The sequence below is a fragment of the Mobula birostris genome, chromosome 10 (genome assembly GCF_030028105.1).
Source record: "Mobula birostris isolate sMobBir1 chromosome 10, sMobBir1.hap1, whole genome shotgun sequence".
NCBI lineage: Eukaryota > Metazoa > Chordata > Chondrichthyes > Myliobatiformes > Myliobatidae > Mobula > Mobula birostris.
The window spans coordinates 95,132,263-95,152,190 of record NC_092379.1 but is presented as its reverse complement, the minus strand read 5'-3'; the positions used below and the strand labels follow the sequence as shown (position 1 = coordinate 95,152,190).

General features: G+C 39.1%; 1 protein-coding gene across 1 annotated transcript in view; it reads left to right on the top strand.

The window, feature by feature from the left end:
- The window catches only part of klf5l (Kruppel like factor 5 like), a 68,115-nt gene extending 52,081 nt beyond the window's left edge, over positions 1-16,034 (top strand). Inside the window, exon 5 of the mRNA XM_072270638.1 lies at positions 11,521-16,034. Coding sequence (XP_072126739.1) covers positions 11,521-11,699 — 179 coding nt within the window. The 3' untranslated portion in view covers positions 11,700-16,034. The remainder of the gene's footprint in view (positions 1-11,520) is intronic.
- The last annotated feature ends 3,894 nt before the right edge of the window (positions 16,035-19,928 follow it).

The following is a 19,928-nucleotide window of genomic DNA, read 5'->3' as shown; positions in this document are numbered from 1 at the left end:
AAAAGGGCAAGTCATTCTTGTTTGGTCTCTTATAACTGATTGCATTTGTCACTTGGAAAGTTTTATTATTTCATTGCTACTCATGAATAGATAGAATATATACTGTACATACTCAAGTACTGAGTTCTACCTTTCTATTACATTGATATCAGCAATGCCTGACTGTTTCATCTACCACTTCTGGAGTTCTCTGGATGTCAGCCTTAGTAACATGCGAGTCGTCCCTAAAAGACTTCTAGCACATAAACAATTCATTGTCAAATTTTATGGCTCAGGCTCAGAAGTATCTGGTGCCTGTAGTAATTCAGATATGAAAGTAAACCAAGTGTTCTGCCAGGGGAAGGACACAGACAAGATAAAATTAATTTGCTTGACATTTTTGTCAGCAATTTCAGGAGGTAAATTCTGATGTTCAATAAAACATGTATTACAAACAAAAGTGATTCTTCAGAAATACAGAGTAACTCATACACAATGCTGGAGGAACTCAGCAAGTCAGCATCCAGAAAGAACTCTTTATTCCTTTCCATAGATACAGCCTGAACTGTCAAGTACCTGCAGCATTTTGTATGCGTTACTAAAGCACATATTACTTGTACAGTATTCGGAGGGCCCGAGGCGATCTAATTGAAGTAATTAAAGTTATGAAAGAATTTAGAGAGTGGAAAGAAAAATAAATCCTCAAATAAGGAACAGGATTAAGAAATAATTTCATTGCTATTGTAAATTTTTCATGAGATGATTGAATAATTTTTCATACATCTAGCTTCTGGAGATTTTGAAAATCAACACTTCTAGCTTCTAAGGTTCTTAGTCAAGTTATTTTTTAAAAATGAGTGGGTATTGACAGTTGAATATGAAATATCAGGGGAATAGGAATTAATAGAGGATAATAAAGAATAAAAGTATGGGTCATCTCTGTATGGAGAAATAAAATATAGTTATTGATGGAGCTTTATCTTAAATGGCATTATGAGCATATTCATGTTGAATTAAATTCTGTTTTACACTGTGTCTAACAAAATTAACACTTTATTGTTTTAACTATTTAGTTATGGTTAGGCTTTAAATTTGCTGGATTTGATTCCAATGCTTCCAGTCAAGATGGCACGGAGCTGTGTTTCAGTTTCGGTCAAGGCAGAGGCTCAGGTGTCGTGGTTTTCTAGATCATAGGGATGGTTCTGGGAATAAAGAGGGGAGTTTGGGGTCAGGTTTAGGTTTAGGCACAAGGATGTGATGGACTTAGAGGTCAGGCCAGAGTCTATGCCTCTGCTCCAAGCTCAAAGGCCTGTGATGTGGACGTGGGACAAAGGACATCCGTGGTTAGAAGTTGAGCTGGCATGCCAGCGAGAGCGAAGGCTGGTACCCCCCTCCCCCACCTCAGTGGGCCATCAGCCAGGATCGAAGTTCCTTGCAGGCAGGAGATACGCGTGCTGGTGACCCTCTAGGGTTTTGAGTCAGTGAAACCAGTATTCGAGACCTACTCTTTGGGGTCCTCATCCACTGGCCTTATTCATCACAATCAACAAGTCCTGGGGTCGATACCAAAGATCAAAGCCTGAGGCCCGAAGGCCGGAGCCCTGAGTCTACGAGTCCACTGAAGGTTGGGGACCGGACCCGGCCTGTACTGGGGTTGGAAGACTGCGTGGGTAGATGAGAGAAACAGGGCTTGTTTTGCTGTTGTTGTCTTGTTGCTTACTGAGTTCTGTTTTGTTGTGTTTTGTGATGTTCTACAAAACATTGAGGGCATGCTATGTTGGCACTGGAACGTGTGGTGACATTTGCAGGCTGGCCCCAGCACATCCATGGGTTGTGTTGGTTGTTAATGCAAACAACACATTGTTTGCTTAGATCAACATGTGATAAACAAACGAATCTGAATTATTAACCTGTGATGGATACCCTTCCATTTAATTTAAATAATAAACTTAGACTCTAAGACATAGGAGACCATTTGGCCTATTCAATCTGCTATACCATTCAATCATGGCTGATCCTTTTTTCCCCTCCGCAGCCCCATTCCCCGATCTTCTTCATGTAACCTTTGATGCCATGTCCGATCAAAAATCTATCAAGCTCTGCCTTAAATACACCCAATGACCTGGCCTCCACAGCTACCTTTGTTAATAAATTCCACAAATTCGCCAGCCTCTGGATAAAGAAATTTCTCCACATTTCTGTTTTAAATGGATGCCCCTCTATCCTAAGGCTGTGCCTTCTTGTCCCGGACTCCCCCGCCATGGGAAACATCCTTTCCACGTCTACTCTGTCTAGGCCTTTCAACATTCAAAAGGTTTCAATGAGATCCTTCTAAATTCCAGTGAGTACAGATGTAGAGCTATCAAATGTTCCTCATATGATAACCCTTTCATTCCCAGAATTATCCTTGTGAACCTCCTCAGAACCCTCTCCAATACCAGCACATCTTTTCTAACGCAAACACGAGGAAATCTGCAGATGCTGGAATTTCAAGCAACACACACAAAAAATGCTGGTGAACGCAGCAGGCCAGGCAGCATCTATAGGAACGGTCCGACAGTAGTGGGTTATTGTTAATATTTGCTTACAAAGTCAGTTACAGATTTCCTTGTTTAGACTGGTCCGATTGTAGTGGGATATTGTTGATATTTGCTTACAAAGTCAGTTACATCTTTTTCTAAGATGAGGAGCCCAACACTGTTCACAATACCAGTGCCTTATAAAGCCTCAGCATCACATCCCTGCTGTTGTATTCTAGACCTCCTGAACATTGCATTTGCCTTCCTCACCACCGACTCAACCTGCAAGTTAACCTTTAAGGTATTCTGCACAAGGACTTCCAGGTCCCTTTGCATCCCAGATTTTTGGATTTTCACCCTGTTTAGAAAACAGGCTGCACATTTGATTCTGATTTCTCAGCATCACGATAAGATTCTGATGACTTTCCTCCACTCCTCACTCTTTTCCCCTCACTCTGTATTTCCTTCCTTCCTTATCATGGGAAGCAACATCAGGGAATCTAATGTTTGTACTCCGGGTGCATTTATTGAGTGAGCCCGTGAGGGAGTTGAAGTGTCCTGTGATTCCAAGTCAGTGCACTGCTGATTGCTGCCATGCTTCTGCGTTTCAGCTCAGAGCTTAGACCCTGCCCTATAGGTACTCACTGAGTGGAATTTCAAACAAAAATAACCATGGTACATATTGGAAAAAGTATTCATTTAATAAAGGTAATAATTCTAGAGGCATTTGAAATTAGTCAGCACGAAAAAAACAAATATTTGAGGTCAAAGTGTTTCTGAATTTCATTCATTCAGCTTTATTATTCCTGCTATCAGAAAAAAGTGTGCTAATATTTGGACCGCACCCTAGTGCAAAAAAGCCATTCAGCCTAGCAAATTCTCCCATTGATAAAGTATTTGTTAACTTGTGCAGCACCTATTCTAAAGAGACTGATTATCTGCCTCTCGTGTAGTGGCCCCTCTAAGTAGGAGGCTGAGAAACTAGATAGCTTTACTTGCTATTGTTCTGCTGTCAGGAATTTTTACCTCTCAGTGCTTACTAGGTGGCACAAACAAATGTGATGAATGGGGAAAAATTTAATTATGTCAAAGGAGATTAATAGCCAGTCCGAGATGCAAACACAAGGGTTTCTACAAGCGATATCTGAGAAAGTGAGAGAGAAAAGTGGCCGTGTATGAATTAAGAATTAACCTATTTTAAAATGCAGAATGTAGATTTAATATATCCATGCCCCTCTTTTATATATACAGACATTTTGTTTAATATAGATAGTGAAAGCAATATTACAATTAAGGCATCTGTTAGTCTTGCGAGACCATGGATCTGCGCCTGGAAAGTCTTCACTCTCCAGGGCGCAGGCCTGGGCAAGGTTGTGTGGAAGACTAGCAGTTGCCCATGCTGCAAGTCTCCCCCCTCCACGATACCAATGTTGTCCAAGGGAAGGGCATTAGGACCCATGCAGCTGGGCACTAGTGTCGTTGCAGAGCAATGTGTGATTAAGTGCCTTGCTCAAGGACACAACACACATTGCCTCGGCTGGGGCTCGAACTCACGACCTTCAGGTCGCTAGTCCAATGCCTTAACCACTTGGCCACGTGCCCACAAAAGCAATATATTGTTATGTATATTCATAGAAATGTATACAGAGCAGTGATGAGTGACATCAAAACAACAACCTGCTCCTTGTAGCATTTGATAATTAATTCCAGTAAGTGCATAAATATCTGCACTGTATATTATAAAGTCATCTCATTTAGTAACACAAATAGTTATCCTTTGTTTGAAGACTTTATCCCTACAACAGAAATTATATCCTTAATAAATTAGGGTGATGAATTGTCCTCCAGTTAGGGTGTACAGAAGGATCAACTTAACTCTCTTTCCCTTTTCTTTCAAGTGTTATACAAAGGTACAATTTGCAATAATAGAATTCCTTGTTGCTTTCATTCAAACAAAAATGTAAGTTTTGCCTGAAAAAGTGCGTATCTGTGTGCACTTAATAAATTTGTGACTGATATAAAACAGATCCATATAACCCAGAAATAATCATTTATTTTTTACAGAATTTGTATTTCTAAAAGGACCACACCAATTACTTGCATAGTATCTTGCTTTGTCAGCAAACTTGGAAATATGGCATCTACTTCCCTCAGCCAAGCTGTTAATGCAGATTGCGAATAGTCGAGGCACAAGCACCTCGCTCATCAATATCTCATTAGTCACAGGCTGCTAAGGATTTCAGTACATTCTCCCCAGTACTGTGTCATGTAGCCTTGCTGACCAAATCCTGTGTGGGACTTTACCAAAAGAAGGATCTAGATTTTCAGACTATCACATTCATTAGTCCTTCAAAGTTATATCCTCAGAATATTAATCAAGCGTGATTTTCCTTTTGTAAATCATGCCGATTCTGTTCCATTCTCATTATTCCTTGGAGTGTTCTAATGTTACAGCCTTCATTATAGATTCCAGCAACAGTCCCTGATTTATCTCTTCCTCCTTACCTGGAACAGTGGGGTTATATCTGTTCCCATCCAGTGCATAGGATGGACTATTTATTAATGTACTGTTCATTTTCACAGCATTACCAACAAATCTTTGTTAAGAATATTATTAAAGAAATAGTATCATTACTGTCTGTTTAAAGAACAATCCATAATTATTGTATTGTGATGGCTGCTGGCCTTGAGCCAATTCAGAGTTAGTGGGATAGGGGTGGGTTGAATAACGACTGAATTCATAAGTCAGATAGAAATCATGCTAAACTTTGGCCTTGGGATTTGGAAGGATTGAATGATCAGAACAGAAGGGGATTGTGACAGAGCAGTATGAGTTTAGAGAATCCAGAATCAGTGGGTCAGTGGCTAGAGCCTAACATTTGGTGGCTTAGGAGCATTGAAGGATCAGAGGAATTGATGGCCTAGACCTTTGGGCAGGAGTGCAAATATTTGTGAGGATTGGAGAGTTGGGGGATAGGACCATTAGCATTAACTCTGAAAGGTACAGTGATGATGTGGGTTTGAGTGTGATGGCAATAAAGTTGGGCAGAAGGATTCAAAAGGATGCAAATTATCTAACCACAGTTCTGGTCCAGTGTTGCATTTGAAGACCTAGTCATCCTGGAAGAGTTCAATGTTGTCGTGAAAATGACAACTTAGGAATATGTTTCCCCACATTGATTCAGAAGAAGCATTGAATGGCATATGTATCATTTCCATGTATCACTGATGTGGAGAGCAGAGGTTCAAGTGACAGAAATGGTCATTATCACCTCTAGAAAACATAAGTTTCCAATTGCCTAGCATAAAAAGAAAAGTAAATTCAGCAAAAATTCCATGAAAAACAATGAGAATATAATCAGAACTTTGTTCAACAATATAGTTAAAGAGATATATATATTAGTCGAGAAAATGAGAGGATACCCACAGCTCTCTTCCATAGGGCTCTTCACATCTGCCTCAGAATGCAGATGTGGCTTCAGTTTAATATTTAATCAAATAGATGTCACCCCTAACAGTGCAGCAGTCACTCAACAATACACTGGTTAACCTGGTTTTTCAGATGGAGTGAGATAAGAATTTACAACCTTCTGCATGTTACTACTGAGCCATACCTGACACCAAATTAGTGCCTACATTGTACCACATAGTTGCACTGGTTTCATCAACTTGTACACAAACTAAGATTTAAACCAAAAGCATTCTAATCTCAATGGCAGTGTTACCTGTCACGTGAGTATCTCGTGAATATGATGTAATTGTCTTATGCTACTAGAATGATGTAATGGTCTGGTGCCATTGGAATAATATAATTGTCTTGTGATAGTGGGGTGATGTGATGTCACGTGATGGCATGTTCCAACTGGTATATAAGGGCAACCCGCAGTTGTAGTGTAGTTCGTTATGTTGGGAGTCCACCATTGGTAGTTACACCATCGGAGTAGAAGGAAGAGTGAGAGTGAAGAATCCCCAGCTCTGAACGAACCCCAAAGGGATTGGGGGTTAACCAATGGCATTCGGTGCATTATGGGTATGACTGACATTTCGAACCGTCCGTACGTGGCACACACGTTTTGTTAACCCTGACACATTCTGGATTGTGCGATGATCACTTTGTTGAAAGGTCATTTACTTTGAGAAATCATATTCTGTGTCATAACTTCAGACAACGCATTTCGGCTGGGAGCTGCGTCAGCAGTGACGTCTTTACTTCAGGGACTGTTCCAAAGCTGGTTTGAGAAGTCTCTGCTCTCGAATATTTCAGGAGTCATTTGGACTTACTAAATTACCACCTTAAGACTGTGCTTAAATAAGATCTGTTAAGGATTGTCTTTAAGTTCGACTGTTTGATAACTATAGAAGCGTACTGCTGTTAACATCCGTTTAAGTTAATCGTTCGTTTACTGTTCCATGTTTATTTGAGAAGAGGTTAATAAATGTCGTTGTTTATTTTATAAAAACTCGACTCAAATTCATCTCTGTTGCTGCTGATTTATAACAGCAGCATTTCCCTTTATTTCACTGATGTGTACAGCCTCTAGTATTCTCATTTGATAATTTTCAGTAGAATTTTATTCTTCAACACAGTAAGTGAAATACACTCAGTGGCCACTTTACGAGGTATCTCCCTGCACCTAATAAAGTGGCCACTGAGTGTACGTTTGTGATCTTCTGCTGTAGTCCATCCACTTCAAAGTTTGACGTGTTGTGTGTTCAGAGATGCTCTTCTGCACACCACTGTTGTAATACATGACTATTTGAGTGACTGTCTCCTTCCTATCAGTTTGAACCAGTTTGGCCACTTTCTTCTGACTACTCTCATTAATTAGTAATAGAACAAATTATCGCCCTTGAAGATTATGGAGTTGAAAAACTTACTGATTTAATCAATGACATTTATGAGACTGGAATAATGCCAGAAGAGATGAAAAAATCAATATTTATCACTCTTCCTAAGAAAGCTGGAGCAATAGAATGTGAATTACATAGGACCATAAGTTTAATGAGTCAGATCACCAAGATACTTCTTAGAATTTTGATAACAAGAGCTAAAAGTAAGATATGAGCTGAAATAGGCAAAGAGCAGTGTGGTCTTGTGAAAGACAAAGGTACAAGAAATGCAATATTGATGTTAAGGACACTATCAGAATGAACTATTCAAGTGCAAAAAGATTTGTTTGTTTTATCGACTACACAAAAGCATTTGATAAAGTGAAGCACAATAAGTTATTTGAAATATTACAGGAAACTCTAGATCTAGATTCGAAAGACCTCCGCCTAATCAGAAATCTGTACTGGGAACAAACTGCCACTGTAAGAATAGATGGAGAAGTGAGTCAGTTTACAAAAATCAAGAGAGGCGTTAGACAAGGGTGTGTTTTCTCCCCTGATTTATTTAATGTGCACAGTGAAACAATGTTACAAAAAATAAGAGACATCTTGGGAATCAAAGTTGGCGGTGAAAACATCAATAATTTCAGATATGCATGTGACACTGTGTTAGTTGCAAGTACGGAGGAAGAACTACAAAACTTAATTGACATAATTGTTGAAGAAAGTGCAAAAATCGGTCTATCTATCAATTACAAAAAGACAATGTATAGTGATATCCAAAAAGAAGGAGAATCCTATCTGCAGGCTGAGAATAAATGGGAAAGACATAAAACAAGTACAGAACTTTTGCTATTTAGGAAGCTGGGTGACATCAGATGGCAGGTGCGACTTGGACAACAAAAGAAGAATAGGGATGGCAAAAGACACCTTTACGAAGAGTATACTGACCAATACTAAACTGGGCATTACAACCCGCCTCAGAGTACTGAAATGTTATGTTTATCTAGTTATGTTATATGGCTCAGAATGTTGGACAGTATCTAGTAACATGAGGAAACGAATTGTAGCAGCAGAGATGTGGTTTTTGAGGAGGATGCAAAAAATACCATGGACGAAACGAATATCTAATGAGGATGTCGTGAACAGAGCAAACACAAAAAGAGAAATAATGTATGAGATCATGAAAAGGCAACGTAACTTCATTGGACATGTGATTAGGAAAGAGGAGTTAGAATGCACGGTAATTCTGGGAAAGATTGAAGAGAAGAAAGCAAGAGGAAGAAAAAGACAAATGATGATGGAAACAGCAGCCAGAGAACTGGAAATGAATACCAGTGAATTGATCCACTTGACCCAAAACAGGACTGTGTGGGCCATGGCAGTCAAAGCTCAAACTGGGCATGGCACCTGATGATGATGATGATGATGATAACTCTCATTAACAAGGCATTTTTGCCCATGGAACTGCCACTCACTGGATTTTTTTTTTGTTGCTTTTATATCCTCTGTAAATTCATGAGACTTGTGCATGAAAATCCCAGGAAATCAACAGTTTCTGAGGTACTCAAACCACTCCACCTAACACCAACAATCATTCCTTGGTCAAAGTCACTTAGGTTACATTTCTTCCCCACTATGATGTTTGGTCTGAGCAACAATTGAACTTCTTGACCATGTCTGTATGCTTTTATGCATTGAGTTGCTGCCTGATTAACTGATTAGATGTTTGCATTAACATGCAGGTGAACAAGTGAATCTAATAAAGTGGCCAGTGAGTGTAAATTATTCAACCAGCAGTTCACTTGTTAATCCATTGCTAGCTTCAACGCTGTTGTCAGCTATGTATGCATTCCTATCTTATCACTACATGTTATTTCCATCTACATAATGAATTATAATTCAATTATAACTTTCCTGTCAGGAAGTGTTCTTAACAATATTGAGCAAGCATTGTTGTATTATCTGAAATATCACTCTGAACATATACAATGAAATACAGTCTCACGGCTTTAGTGAACTAGCACTAGGCTAGCACACATTGGTTGGCTTTGCCTGGGTTAAATTGGTTGAAATGTTCACCTAAGTGCCAGATACACCTCTGGATTAGGCAAACTTATTTATAGCATAGGATAAATCAACCAGAACTCTAAATCTTGTCACCATGTTATATCTAAAAAGTCAGTTCTTTAATGTATTTCCAGTGGTTTTGAAGGAATGTCTGACATTGTACCTTAGATTTTCATCTCAGCCTAACACTATTAGAACCAAAATATTGGGTAGGATGTCTGATCATAGGACCATAACTCCAACCAAAATTGCCTTCCCATAGATCTTGATGAACGAGAGGATGAGACTCATCCAATCTCGATACTTGTAAACACCTGCTGGCAAAAGACACAGAGGGACATTTTTCTTTTTTTCAGGCTTTAATAGTTAATGGTTTGTGTCTCCTGTTGAATCAAATTGTGATAAACTCCTACACTAAAGTAGTATATTTCCCACTATAATCAGTTAAAATTGAAATTTCAGAGCCATGAGTGACCAGTTATCATGTTCTAAGATGAGTTCAAAGTAAATTTATTATCAAAGTTCATTAATGTCACCATATACAACCCTGTGATTCATTTTCTTGCAGGCATACAAAAAACACAATAGAATTAATGATAAATCGCATGCAACAAGACGGGCAAAGAACCATTGCGCAAAAGAAAACAAACTGTGCAAATACAAAAAGAAAAAAAAATAATAAATGAGCAATAAATATCATCATGAGATGAAGAGTCCTTGAAAGTGAGTCCATAGGCTGTGTCACAGAACACTCTTTTTGCTTTGGTTGATGGAGAAGAGTAGGAAGATCAGTAGAGAAATATGAGGTAGAACAAGCTTTATGACAGTTGTTATAAATGCGACATTTTCACATCGACACCCACAGCCAGAAGTTAGCAGGTGACTACTATGTGCTTTTGCTAAACGAAGCTAGTGCAACAGGAAGAATAGATCACTGAAATAGTTGCTATCTGATTAATCATAATATTGGACATTTTCAAACTCAATATCTTGTGCTTTTAGTGGTATTGCATCAGAGGAAACATGCCAAGGTGATTATCCATTGCTAACAACCATATCTCTATTCCTGGCACACCTCTTTCAAAAGGACTGTGGCAAGACTATGGAATGAAATAATAAAATTGTTCTGTTTGTTCAGTCCGTTTTAAATCTTGGTAAAAATCACAGAGTTCTACATAATGGATTGCCAGTGCAGCATTTTCCATTTTCATACTGTCATTGAAATGTTTTAATTACCATGTCTTCACAATATTAGCGGTAAAGACATAGTAATGCCAGCAGTAAGACGTCCAGTTAACACCTGAAATCCTTTGGAGCAGAAAGAATGCACAGCCAATATCAGTAGTAATTATTGATCACAGCTCCATTAGCATGATGCAATATTGATCTTTAAGGAGCGGTATCAATCAATAAGTTCCAAAGTTTCCCAAATTGTAATTTCTTTGTGCATTATCTTAAAATAGAAAAAGAATGGTAATTCTAATGTAACTACAGTATAACAACAATTCTAATTCTCTTCACCAAGTAGAATAGGATGGTAGCCCTCAAAAACTGCAGAGAATATAACTTGTAACAAACAAACAAATGTTAGAGGAACTCAGCAGGTCAGGCAGAATCTATGGAGGGAAATAAACAGTTGACATTTTGAGCCAAGACCCTTCATCGGGACTTAACAGGAATATAATTATTTGTCATTTCTGTCCTTTGCCATTCTTCCATGGCTGATTTCATTGGTGGCTCAGGCAAACAGCTTTTTTGTTATATAGATGCCTAGATTCCAATCATCATCAGCATCCTGGGACTCAAGACCTGGAGACATTGAGCCATAAATGTTGGTATTAGAAATTGCTCAACACTTCAAATAGTTCATAATGGGTTCCAAAAAGAATTATAAATTGGTTTCTACCTGAATAGATTTTTCTTGAAGAGCCAGAATGATGATAATATTTATACTGATCAGACAGAATTTACACCTTTTGTCCACAGTTAGTTATTAACAAGTAGTCCTCAGCCACTGGTTTGTGTGAATGTGACACGGATAATATCGTAATCAGTAACATTTAAAAATAATGCTGCCCTTTAAAGGAGGTGACATATTCACGTTTGTCTGTTTCAATTGCAGGTGAAAAACCATACAAGTGTACATGGGATGGTTGTGATTGGCGTTTTGCCCGTTCTGATGAACTTACCAGACACTACAGAAAGCACACAGGAGCTAAACCTTTCAAATGCATCGCCTGCGGTCGTTGCTTTTCACGTTCGGATCACTTGGCTCTTCACATGAAGAGACACCAGAATTAGACCAAGTGTGACTGACTGATCTGAAATGTACAGATGAACAAAATACTGCCATTTCCACACACATATACAGGAGATAAATAGCTGCATATATATGAAAGAATATATTGTTGGTAGTAGAAAGATGTTTAAGTGGAAAACAATTATGCAATGCATTCAATTCACAGAAAAATGTATTATTTATTCTGTATTTCCTGAAAGCAAACCTGAAATGTTTTAGAAAACATGAAATTTTGGGGGAACTGCAATAAATTTCTATATTCAACATATGAATTAATTTGGAATGTGAATTTGGAACTTAATTTGCTGATAGTCATAGTTAAAATAGACTGATAATAAATGGATGCAAAGGCACCCAATGTAAGTATAATCTTGAAATGACTGGAAGTGGTGTTATCATACAACTAACACAATCTGATGTTAGCCTTCCCTCCGCATTGTATTAACAGAAGAGATAACTTGTATTCTTCTTTAACAAACTGGCATCCAGTAAAGAGAGGGATTTCTTGAGGATGATGCAGAAAGCTTCAGGTTGATTTGGGCAGGTTGAGGGAGTGGGCAGATATATATAATGTGGATAACTGTGAGCTCTTCCACTTTGGAGGCAATAATACAAAAGCAGGTTACCAGAATAACTGTAATCTGGGAAAGTGGGAGAGTAATGTGGATGAACTATCCTTGTGCTCCAGTTCTTGAAGTAAGCATAATGATGTAGCAGGCAATTAGGAAGAAAATTTGTGCACTGACCTTCACAGCAAGAGGATTCAAGCATAGAAGCAGTGACATGTGCATTTCTGGTTTCCTTATATGAGGAAGAATGTTCTTGCCATGCAAGGGGATCAGTAAAGAAATACCAGATGATTCCTAGGATGGCAGGACTGACAGATGCGGTTGGGTTAATTAGTCTTATAATTAACAGATTTTAGAAGAGTGTTAGGGAAACTTATAAAAAGCTTCAAAATTCTAGCATTTAGATGCTCCCTGTAGTGGGGGGGGGGGAGGTTGAAGTAAGTTGGAGTAAGAAGAAAGCCTTTTATGACTGCGATAAGAATTTCTTCTCACAGAGAATTCTGACCCTGTGAAATTCTCTGTCACAGAAAGCAACTGATGTCAAAACACCAGGTATATTCAACATGGAGTTAGATATTGATCTTTGGGGAAGAGATACGAGAAGGAAGATAGAATAGGGTACTGATTTTAGATGATCAGCTATAATCCTATGGAATGGGAGAGATTCAGAATCAGGTTTAATGTCACTGACATATATTGTAAAATCCATTGTTTTGCAGCAGCAGTAGATTGCAATGCATAATAATAAAATCTATAAATTGCAATAGAAGTGTATATAAAAATAGAAAATGAAATTAAGTAATGCAAAGAGAGGGAAAAAATACTGAGGTAGTGTTCGGGGTGCATCATCCATTCAGAAATCTGTTGGCGGAAGGAAAAAGCTGGTCCTGAAACACTGAGACCATGGATTCTGACTCTTGTACCTTCTCCTTGATGGTAGCAATTGTAAGAAGGGATGTCCTAGCTGATGAGGATTCTTAATGACGAATGCTGTATTTATTGAGACATCACTTTTTGAAGATGTCCTCGTTGCTGGAGAGGCTAGCGCCCATGGTGGAGCTGGCTGAGTTTGCAACTTTCAGCAGCTGTTTCTGATCCTCTAATGCTCGCCTCTTTTTATTTCATTTTAAGAAGTCGGGACAGATATTTGCCTCATCCTGTGTGAATGGTCTTTACTGAAGAGAGTACTGCTTAAAGGATCTGTGCCAGGGAATTGTAGTCACATCCATGGCTTACATTGTCACCAGAGGGAGCTCAGAATTACTGAAATTTCCTTTAACAGTTCATCAGTTCAGTATGTATACAATAGACTTTGATGCAATGACATCGTTCACAGACATTTCTTTGCTTATTTTGGCAGAAGAGTATTTTAAGGACATGTAGGAAGATAGATAGAATCAAATGTCACTAAAATACATGAAAATAAAGAACATTAGATGACAACACTGACAAACGCAGACATGGTAGCCCGAAACTACTGTACAACGGGTTGATTCAGGGCAGGTTCTCTTTTCAGCTCTGCGTACTCGAACTGCAGTGCACATTACAGGCTCTACAGCACACTTGTATCTTAATTTTAGGACGGAAAGTTAATGAGTTTCTTCAGCAATGGTTATGTGAACAATTATGGTGAAAGTTGAGAAAGATGTTGCAGGTTGCAATGCAACTCCTGGATTAATTCACACTAAATATTAGCTCTATATTTTGTGCCAAGCTCTGGCTTAAGGTACGGTGTTACTCTATTATTTTGCTTGTGTATATGAACTGCTGAATATTGACTGCATTGACGAGGGTATTTGAATATAGACAATTTGCCTTAAATACATGTGTCAGCTACTGAACACTGTGGGGTGGACAATTTTTAGAAAGCATTGGATATAATGCATTGAAGAATTTTTTTTATGTATCTACTGATTGCCATTAGCTAATAAAGCTGTTGTAACCTCATGAACGGAAGCATCATGTGGGCTTTGCATTTAACTGTTGACAAAGCAACTTTTTAATATTGTTAATGACTTTAAGGGTAATTTGATCCTTTTAAATTTTGCTGCTGTTTTAAATGTCAGTTAGTCAGCTTCCACATTATTCTCTTGACGTTTTGCCGTGAGACTGAACTGATGATCATTTTGATTCATAAACTTAAACACTAACAAAATTATACGTATGCCCCTCAGGTAACCTCAGCATTACTTTAGACAGATTTAATGATACTCATGCATACATCAGTAATGTCCTCATAGATATATAAGACCAGAAGACTAGGAGCAGAATTGGGCCATTCGGCTCATCGAATCTTCTCTGCTATTCCATCATGGCTCATTTATTATCTCTCTCAACCCCATTCACCTGCCTTCTCCCCCTAACCTTCAACACCACGATTAATCAAGAGCCTATCAACCTCCACCTTAAATATACCCAATGACTTGGCTTGCACTGCCATCTGCGGCAAAGAATTCCACAGATTCACCATCCTCTGGCTAAAGAAATTTTTCCTCATCCCTGGTCTAAATAGACATCCCTCATTTCTGAGGCTGTGCCCTCTGGTCTTAGACTCCCTCACTATAGGAAACATCCTCTCCACGTCCACAGTATCCAGACTTTTCAATATTCGATCCATTTCAAGGAGATTCCCCCTGCCCATTCTTCTAAACTCAAGCAAGTACGAATAATCTGTCTGTATCATATATCTAATACGTTTCATCACTTCATTTACAGAACCAAAATTATATTAGAAATTATATGCTAATTGAAATCTAATGCAACAAGTAAGTTGAAAAGAAGATAGTGATGTGTTTCTATTAGTGTGTATTTTAAAGCACCCACGCTGTAGATCATGTTTGTAAATGTAAATGTGTAACATATTGCAGTAATCAAATTTTCTGAAAGTGTATTGAGTTGAAACGATAGTCTTTATCAGAAACAAAGTAGAGGTGTTTTGTACTTCTTTGGAAGTGAGAGCAAAAATACCTGTTTTCACTAGTATTTTCCCTCCTCCTAATCCCAAATGGACTCATAATGTAGGAAATCAGGATAAGCAAATTAATCTGCTTTTTGCTTGGACATGAAAAATGACCATGTGGACAAAGTATCTAAGGGCTACTGCCAGGTTAGGGACTCTATACCAGCGTATAATAAGATTTTCAAGACAGAAATAAGAGAGTTAAGGAGATGAAACAAATGTCAATTTCAAACAACAATGATGTTTACAAATTCTATAAAGACAATTTTACCAACTTGGATGAATCAACTCACAGTTGAGAAACAGATCACAATGTTAGTAATAACAATGATAACATTTATTTAATTGTCAGCATGTTGGACAGCTGTCTATTAAGGTGATTAGCTTGAAGAAGCTAGACTAATCTGTGAGGAAGAAAAGAGCAAACAATTTCCTAACCCACCTGAAAGATGGCAAAAGATGAAATTTGGGGACAATTAATTGGATACAATCAGCCAATTAAATCCACATTCATTCTGATGTTACACAAGGAGCATGCAGCATAATTAGTACTGTGTCAAGTTGTGTACTAGTGGATGAAAAGTTTACAACACTTGTGGAACAGCATGTTTTTTTAATCAAGTACCCAAAGAAACAAAAGCATGTAAATATTTGAATATCTCACCTTGTATATAATTTTTATAAGTTGTTAATGTAATGTTTATATTCAGAACAAAGGGGAAGAAAATGGTGGTAGTTTTACTTTGTTATCACTTATTTTTATAATGTAGCATTTCACAATTTTGAAGAGAAATCAAAAATAATTAATGTTTGGAAATAAATTTGCTGATATAGTGATTTTGGATTTTTCTAAAAACTATATTGTATAATAAGAGAAAAGGAACAAAATAAAAGCTGTTTATAGTTCAAACCTTAATTTGTTGATTGTCTTTGAGTCATCGTTCCATGTATGCTGATTAGTAATTTTAAAGGAAAATGACATACAACATGGCACCTAAAATGTTAATAAATATTTTAAGGTTTTCTTGTTCGGAACACAAAGTTTAGTGACCCACAGTTGCATTGTTTCAGAGAGATCCAGTTTGATAGGGAACAAAAAGCACATAATTGCATTTCACCAGGTCTCTGCCTCAGACTATCTACCTCAAAAGCAACATATTAATCAAAATATTTTATTAAACAATGTTTTGAAACATCTCAGTTAGCTACAAGAAGGAAGGAAAGAGAATGATGCACCTTTGGCAATGATCTTTGCATCCTCACTGGCAAGGGGACTAGGGCCAGAGTACTGGACGGTGGTAAATACTATCTCTTTGTCCAAGAAAGGTAATAGGGATAATCTTGGGAGTTATAGTTCAGTAAGTCTTATGTCAGTGTTGGGCAAATGATTTAAGATAGGGAATTTACATGCATTTGGAGAAGTATAGTCTGATAAGAGATGGTCAGCATGGCTTTGTGAGGGGCTTCAGAATTGGCTTGCCCAATAAAGGCAGAGGGTGGTAGTAGATGGAACATATTCTGATCAGTGACCAAGTGGTGTTGGGCAGGGATCTGCTCTGGGACCCCTGATCTTTGTGATTTTTATCAATGACTTGAATAAGAAAGTGGAAGGGTTGTTTCACAAGTTTGTAGATGGCACAAAGTTTGGTGGTGTTGTAGATAGTATAGAAGTTTGCTATGGATCACAATGGGACACTGATAAGATGAAGAGCTGGGATAAGAAGTGGCAAATGGATTTCAATCTGTACTTGGAAAGTCAAACTTGAAGAGAGAGTACAGGGTTAGTGGCAGGATTCTTAGCAGTCTGGAGGAACAGGGGGATATTGGAGTCCACATATATAGATCCCTCAAAATTGCATGTTGATAGGATGTGTTGGCTTTCATTAGACAGGGAATTGAGTTCAGGAGCCACAAGGTACTGTTGCAGCTCTATAAAAGTCTGGTAGGACCATACTTGGAGTATTATGTTCAGTTCTGGTAGCTTCATTATAGGAAGGATTTTGAAGCTTTAGAGAGGATGCAGAAGAGATTTACCAGGATAGTGCTTGGATTAGAGAATATGTCATTTGAGGATAGGTTGAGCAATCTAGGGCTTTTCTCTTGGAGCGATGGTTCCAAGTTCACAAATCAACATGGCTTTGTGAAAGTAAAAGGGAAATCTTAACCAATTTACTGGCATTCTATGAAGTAGTAACATTTGTTGTAGATGCACATTTTTTTACAGAAAGCATTTTATGTGCTGAATCAAAGGTTATTGCAAAACGATAAGAGAGGTATATTGTCTAAATAGTGAGAGAGTGCAGAGGCCTGAGATGCAAAACATTCTTAGAAGCTTTATTTGAATCATCCAATAGGACAATTGCAAATTCCATGATGAATTTGAAAAGATAATTCAATGCAATTGTTTACTATTAAAGGAATTTAATGCAAAAATAGGGTGGGTATCCTTCCATTTTATAGGATATTAGTGAAACCACATCTTGAATACCATGTACCATAAGGCATTAATGCATTTGAAGCAGTTCAGGGCATGTTTATTGAGCTATTAACATGGTGTTGGTGATGACCCCAGCATAGAGTGAGAGACACAGTAGTTCATTGAGTTTTAATTAGAACTGTGCAGAACCAAATGAAATATAATAAATTCCAGGCCAACAGGGCCACTAACTAAAACTCTCAAACTAAAATCTAATGCTGTAACTGTAGCTCGGAAGCAGTAACTAAATACTGAATTAATACTGCTCCTTTCCAGCATCGATCTAAATTGTAATCTACTTTCCTGGAACGTGGACTAAGAAAGCAGGGAGCGTTGCTGTCGCTGTGCTTCGGTGAAGTATCGACAAGACTGAAATGAAAGGAAGGGAGTTAAATATCACTAGTTGCCTGGAATGTGCACTCACGAGTGTGTTTGCTGACTCCTTTCATCTGTTCGACTGTGAGGATGCCTAGACTCTGTGGAAGAGTCCATGGCTGTGACAGGCTCCTGTCCCTTGGCACAGGTCCCAAGGCACCAGAAACCTGTGCCTACTGCAAGTCCTGAATGAGAGACTTGTCTGGGATTCCAGCTCAATCCAGGTTTCAGAACTGAACCAAAACTCAAAAACATTCCTAAGGGCCACACCCCTCCCAATCCATGGAATACTGGACCTGCCCCATACTCGGCAAGATGCCAGAAGACGCTGCATAGAATAGTCCAGAGACCCATCCACCAAGCTGGAAGGTGGGGGAGGGAGGGGTGAATGGAGCAAGCGGGGAGGAAGTTACTGGCTTGAGCTAGGAAACAAGGAATAGTGGGTGACTCCTCATGCATGATGGTAAGCTCAGTGTATAGGAGGCTCTGTTGATCTCCTTCTCCACTACAAATTGTCCTGCGTAACATGGGCCACCTTGCAGCTCTCAACTTTCAAGGAAGATCTCTATATGCCAACCAGACTTTCTCCCCTGGCTGGAGAGGCCTCATCTGTCGGTGGAGCCTATCGGCCTGGGAATCATCACCTCTGCATACACAGCAGAGAAGCCCTGGCCCATCTCCATGTGTGCTTGTAGCATTGGGCCAACTGTTGAGCAGCTGAATCTTCCGTGTTTAGTCTCTTGATCAGGGGAGAGAGGTGGCTGGAATCGCTCCTGGCATTCAAAGGGGACCTGCCAGTGGATAATGACTAGAGGTTATTGTGAACAATTTCTGCCCACACCAGCTGAGAGCTCCAGCTCGTGGGGTTGGATGAGTCAAGGCAGTACAGGGCTACCTCCAGCTGCTGATTCACTCTCTCAGTCTGGCTGTTAGATTGGGGGTGGGACCTGATGAAAGGCTGGCTGTGGCTCCCAGAAAAGAAGAGAAATCCTTCCAAAAATGGGACATTGGCTGTGGTCCTTGATCAGACACTATGTCCTAATGGAAGCCATGCAAGCTGAACCATGAGGGTAGTAGCTTCACAAGCCAACAGGAGCATAAGGAGAGCAATGAAGGGCAGCTTTGGAGAACCAGTCCATAACTACCAGATTGGTAGTTTTTCCATCTGATGGAGGCAGTCCTCTGAGATGTGGGACCAGGGGTGGTGAGGCCCTTTGCAGCAGGCAGAACAGACCAGCCCGGCACTGACATGATGTCTTATTCTGGGCACAAGTGGGACATGCAAAGGTGAAGTCTTTGGCATTTTGGGATATGGACAGCCACCAAAACTGTCTCTTTATAAATTCCAGGATCCATAGAATCCCTGGATGACCAACCAAATGGTTTCAAAGTTTTCAAAGGTACTGTTAATGTCAGAGAAATGTATACAATATACGTCCTGAAATTCTTTTTCTTCGCAACCATCCACAAAAACAGAGGAGTGCCCCAAAGAATGAATGACAGTTAAATGTTAAAACCCCAAAGCCCCTCCCCAGCTCCCCCCTCCCACATGGAAGCAGCAGCAAAGCAACGATCCCCCCTCCCCTACCAGCAAAAAAAGCATCAGTGCCCCCCACCGAGCACTAAAGCAAGCAGCAAAGCATCAATAAGTACACAAACCTGCAGTACCCCAAAGACCCGGTATTTGACATACCACAAGCTCTTTCTGTCCCGAATAAGGGGAAAAGGGGTGTCTCCATTTCACAGTGCGAGGGGAGACATAACAAACAACGCGCTGACTTACAATGTTAAAAGTCAGTTGCCTCACTTTTTCTAAGCTCTGTGCCTAAAGAACTCGGGTCTCTGGGCACAC